Source organism: Platichthys flesus, chromosome 4 (genome assembly GCF_949316205.1).
Source record: "Platichthys flesus chromosome 4, fPlaFle2.1, whole genome shotgun sequence".
NCBI classification, from domain to species: Eukaryota; Metazoa; Chordata; class Actinopteri; order Pleuronectiformes; family Pleuronectidae; genus Platichthys; species Platichthys flesus.
In genome coordinates, this window is record NC_084948.1 from 13,273,779 (window position 1) to 13,279,783 (window position 6,005).

Below are 6,005 nucleotides of genomic sequence, written 5' to 3' on the forward strand. Positions count from 1 at the left end.
CCAGGGGGAGGAGGGGGTCACATTGAGAATGAGAGTGTAGGAAAGGGAAGGGGGGGGTGTCAGGATTTGATACAGTAAAGAAAGAGGAGGGGTTGAATTGCACTGGGGAGGTTTCGGGTCTGGACCCGGCTCCTCTAATTGGATTTATTCGGTGGCCTCTGTTTTTGCTGGACAAACAGATTTAAATGGGGGACCCCGCTCTTACTGGTGGGCGTCTGTGTGTCGAGGAAGTTGTGCTTGTGTGGGTAAAAGTTAGCTTTGTCTCTGAGGGCGATGTTTTGATTTCTGCTCTAAGTCTGTATACCTGACCTCCATGCTCATCAGAACAGCGGCTGTGGTCGTCCAAGTGCATTGCAACACAGTGAGTGTGGGAATGTGAGTGAGAGGAGAGCACAGAGTGTGTTTGTGAGTAACCAGATGTGTGTATGAGTCAAACAAGTGATGTGTGGTTTTTTGGCCGGACACACAAATATCCTTTTGACACCCTGAAGGTTTTAGTCGGGGAACAGTTAAAGTACATGAGGGGTTTTACATCATTAAATAGAGCTGACATCTCTGTGTCTTTTAGTCTGAGGACGGGTGATGTCTGGTCCATGTCCAGTTGGAGATTTGCAGGTTTAATGTGCACTGTTGCATATTCTGGGGAGAGAGAGACGGTGGCAGACTTGTGATTTTGTTATCTGAGTTTTGAATCAGTTTTCAGAGGAGGATGGAGACCTCGCTGAGCTACAGCCGAGTCCACCAGGGAATTCGTGGTTATAATGTGTAAGTCCTGACTCTCATTGGGAGCTGGGAGCTCCTCGCTGTTCCAGAAGATCACACAATGTCTGTTTCTCTTTTCTCTCCCTCTGTGCTTCAGAACAGGTTTGTCTTGATGGTGGGGTTGGGTTTTCTGTGGAAGGACGACAGGACTCCGGCAAAGGGCCCGGTCATACTGTCCGCCGGCTGCCAGGCCTTCAGAATCTCCTGAGTCTGGAGAGCCGGCTGGGCCACGGCCGGGTTGGAAGGCCCCAGGCTGGACCAGCTGGGCGGCTTCAGCCCCTGGAGGACCGGGGAGCTGGAGGTGTTGATGTAGCCGGTGTTGATGGGAGCCGGGCTGGGACTCAGGCTGGCAGGGCTGCCCAGGTTTCCGTTGGCCGAGCCCGTCAGGGAGGCCGTGCTGTCAGGCGTGGGGCTGCAGGTGGATTCTTTGGACTCATCATCATCTGAAGAAGATCTGGTCTCCCCGCCCTTCTTCCCTCCAGAGCTGCTGCTGCCTGTGCTGCCCGTGGTGCCACCAGAGTTGTTGGCTTTGGAGTTGGCTGCACGCTCCTGTTTACGAAACTTGGCACGCCTGTTCTGAAACCAAACCTGGAGAACACAGACCAAGGGACAATAAGCTTTCCAGTGAAGATGGAAAAACAGAAACATGAAGAAAAATGGTCCAATCTCATTCAGATATGCAGTTATTCAGGTCTCACCTGTACCCGGGCCTCGGTCAGGTCTATCTTAAGGGCCAGCTCCTCTCGGGTGTAGATGTCCGGGTAGTGCGTCTCCGCAAAGACCCGCTCCAGCTCCTTCAGCTGGGAGCTGGTGAATGTGGTCCTGATGCGCCGCTGCTTCCGCTTCTCGTTCAGGCCGGAGGGGTCCGAGAAGAACTTGTACGGAACTGAGAGAGAAATTGAAATCTGTTAAGTCGTTGGAAAGCAGAAACATTTATTCAGCGAAACACGGACTGACGTTTTTTCACTGACGAGGCCGTGGATCACAATGGCGCGCAGAGGCCGTGCGTAAATGGCGCAGGACCCGCCACACGGTCTGATTCTCAAACGATCATCAGCTGTTTTCTTCAACCAGCAAGCGGCTGATCTTGCTCAGTTATTTCCAGTTGATATGAGATGGATTTATTTATTGATAAAACAATGACATCGTGTTCGGATCCTTTAATAGAAAGGACGATCGATAAAAAGAAAGTGTCCAACCCGAACTGGAGGCCTGCAGGCCACGTTTATGACGGGATGATTTAACGGTAACACCGGACCTCTGTAATCAGGAAAATTATCTGATTAATACTATATATTTATTGATTCATGACCTAAAGAGATTATTTTAGTTTTCTGTGTTGGCAGGATTTATGGCCTTTAAGATGAAAAACAATTTAGCACATTTACCCAAATTAATTTGAGTCTTAAAATATAAATAGAACCTTAGAAAATGTATTAATGTAGGCTATACATGTTTTGTAATAAAGGATTCAAGTGTGCTTTGATCAACAGAATTTAAATAGTTTTGTAATTAAAATGTATTTGAATGTATTAAAATGAATTTAGAGGAGCAGTAGAGTCATACGACACAAACCAGACTCGATTAGCAAGAAACTGTATTTCACTGCTAAAATGTTATTATAATATATAACTATAATTTTCTTTAGAGATTTTATTTAAAATGTTAAATAAACATTTAGAATACTTTCTACAGCCTGAGAGGAGGGCCTGTGGCCAACAGGTGTGTGTGTGTTCGTCAAGATTGATTTCTGTGAGCTCTCCATTATGCAATTTTTTTTAGCAATATCTTATTTTATAATTAGTTATATTAGTTATACTATTAGAGATCTAATTAGAGAGCATGCTAATTTATTTGCAGATGAATGCACATATCCAAAGACAGTTCAGGTTTCACCTTAAAACATCGCATCATTTAAAAATTCTAATAACATTAAAAAAAATGAAGCATCTTATAAATGTTTTTTTGCATTGATTTGATTCTTAAACTTTTAAGATTAATTCAAATAAAATCCGTGTAAGAACCATTTAGTCCTTATACTGTACAGGTCAATCATTAACGGAACATTTAATTGACAATTAAATGTTTAACTTTAATATGAATTGAAATGGTGTTTTCCGCAGCTGAAGAGAGAGGAAGTGTTGGAGCATCTTTTTTCCTTTAGCTTTTTAAAAGAATGATTCACCGAATGAACATATAATGTCCCGTTTATTAATATAGACCTTTATATGGCATTATAGATCATGTGTTCTCTACCTGAGGAGTAGGGGGTGGGCTGGTGCTCCCGCAGGGCTCCCAGTGTGCAGCTGGCCGTGCTGAGCGGGGTGCAGCCCGGGTTGGAGAAGGGTCCGCTCCGGATCGGGTTGTACTGGAAGGAGCTCGCCTGGCTGCAGGAACTGAAGTCCGCGTAGGCCGACGCTTCCATGGCCGCCATGCAGGAGTCATAGGAGTTCAGGTAGGAGTAATCCATCTTATACATGGAGGTCAGCCGGTGCGTGCACCGGGTCTGCAGACACGACGGGAGGAGGTGGGAGTCCGAGCGGCTGCAGGGGACTTTTTACCCCAGGAGACGGAGCTCAGAGTCGGTGTGTGTCTCCGGCGTGTCCCCGGACTGAAGCTGGCTCTCTGCAGGTCGTCTGTCAGCTGTGTCACAAAGATGCTCTCTTTTTTAGTTTCACTGTAAATAATCCAGACGTGTTCTTTTCTTTTCCTCCCTCACTTTCTCCTGGTTGTCTCTTCTTCTTGTTCTTCTTCTTCTCCTCGTCTCTCCAGTTATTCGCTCTGCGCTCGCGCTCCGTGTGACAGCTCTGCTGCGGCTCGCGCACTGTTTATAATAAACTTGGCTGAGCGCGAGACAATAGCGAGGCGGTGGTCTGTCGTTTCCATGACAATGGCACCAGTGAGCGAGCGTGCACACGGACAGCCCCCCCCCCCAGCCCCACCCCTCTCTTCTCTCCTCCCCCCCACTCACCCACTGCACCGCCCACGCGCTCGCAGGTGTCAGCAGAGTAAAATGATCTAAAAACTATTCTCTTATATCTGTATTTGTGTTATTCTGCTGAGGTCGCTCTGCTCAAATGTGACTGAAAACAAAAGTCGCGGTTTAAATGATCAGATTGTATTTACATAAATCCATCAAAGTGCGTTTATTATTAATCAATCAATCACATTTTCTGGCACTAGTCAATATTCACAAATCACAATTTGCCTTAACAAGGTTTGACTTGCTCTGCCCTGAACCTGCGACTCGAGGAAAGAATAAGAAAATAATAGACATGGGTGGGAATGAATGAGTGGAATCAGCCCATAAACTCTTCAGGTGTAGAAGATGATTTCTGTTTATGTAGAATATGTGTCTCTCTCTAATAAACCATACAAATTATCTGTGTTCCACTGTCTTAAAGAAATGTAGAACGGCGATTCAAACCCAGGAGCTGAGAAACAAACAGGACCTGACATCGGTATAAATCCACCCGAGCCACGTCCTCCTTTTCATCCCCCTTTTATTCAGGGAGGACCTGGTCGCAATTTGACTTTGGGGTATTTAAATTAGAATATTGGTTTGGAGTAAGAGGAATAAATATTTTAAAGCAGTCCTATAATCCACTGAGATTAAATGAGCAAACATCTATATGGAGTTACCGTGCCGGCTTTGTCCGGAGTTGGATGCATGCGTAAAAAAACTAACACTCAGGATATTTCCCCCAATTCGGTGCTTCTGGAGAAATCTAAAGTGTCGTCGGTTTGCATTGATCTTCTACCACTTCACCTTAAGATATACGGGCCCACATGTACAGCCTAAACTGTATACTTCATCTATTAACTCGTGCGTAAAATGCGCCTTACGCGCAGGTGTGTGCTAGGTTCCAAACACTTGCTGCGTCGGAGACAAGTAAAGCAGAGCCGCAGAAGTATTTATGTGTCGAGAAAAGTCCAGATGTGACGGTGATTGTCGAGATTAAAAGCTTTGATTTGATTCCGATCACTTTTACGGAAGATGTCACCAGAGCGCGCGTCAGTTTGATGTATAGGACGAGAGAGGGAATTGGCTGCGGAGACGACCGCGACAGGATAACCGTAAACGCATTGACGCTCCATAAATTGGTTTAAGTTTATTGTTCGGTGTCATACAATGTGATAAGTCATATCCCACACGGCACACACACTCGCGCGCACACACGCACACACAGAGGGTTTAACACCGACAGGCAGGCGCGCGCTCCATCCAAACCGTGGTGCCATTTAGAACGCGGCATGCGTCTCAGCCTCTGTTCGCAGAAATTAACAGGCTTTTTATTAGCGGATAGATTTCACCAAATAATATCATCCACAATGAAACAAACAAAATTACGTTGTGACGCGAAGCACGCGAGGAATTAATCGACTTAGGCTCGTGTGCGCGCTTGTAAAACGCATAATAACGGAGACCAATGTGTGCGCGCTCTTATCGCTGCTTTGACCAGAGGCTGCATGATGATGGTGCTTAATGACATTATAACACACACATACACACACACACACATACACACACACACATACACACACCGACACACACACACACACACACACACACACACAGTGCAGTATAAATGCGTAATATTGATAGGGCTCATGTGAAGTGTTTATTGTGTGGTCAGAGGTTTGGGGCGGTGCTCCAGTTTTTCAGTCTGGTGCAGATGCTGCTGAACACAACATGCGTTAGAACACAACATGTCTACACGGGGCGTCATTGTGACTCTGGCTCCAGCCCTGTTTCACATTTAGGCCTGTATCGCTAATAGTGACTCATTATTTAGGTAAAACACAAATATATCCAGAGTTAACAGTAAGTAAGATCCTTATTCTGCATAAGATTGAGTGATTCTGCAGCACCTGTCTCTGAAGAGACAACGACAAGTCCCAGCTCCTTTTACTGACACGTTATTATGAAGGCTATACAGTGGTTATTTCACAGTTGAGACCATTTTACCTTTATGGATTCTTCATCATGACATAAAACACTGTAGTGCCACATCAGGTTTATCTCACTGTTTGTATTGTGTCATGTACATGGTGCTCAGCCCACGAGAGAATAAACACTGTGCAGTTGTAGCAGTGAAACGTTTGTTAGACGAGAACGCAACATTTTTCTCGACGGACTCAATATTTGAATAAACCATTAAGTTCTGTGTGATCATGACCGCAGCCTGTTCTTTAAAACTAAACACACACATTTGGTTTAAACCCTGCAGTGGGTCGTGGCT

General features: G+C 45.5%; 1 protein-coding gene across 1 annotated transcript; it reads right to left on the reverse strand.

Annotated features, from left to right (window-relative positions):
• Window positions 1-798: 798 nt before the first annotated feature.
• Window positions 799-3,241, reverse strand: phox2a (paired like homeobox 2A). The gene is given in 3 exon segments (XM_062386258.1): window positions 799-1,404; window positions 1,407-1,648; window positions 3,019-3,241. Coding segments are annotated over 3 exon segments (1,014 nt in total). The 3' UTR covers window positions 799-855.
• Between the last annotated feature and the right edge of the window lie 2,764 nt (window positions 3,242-6,005).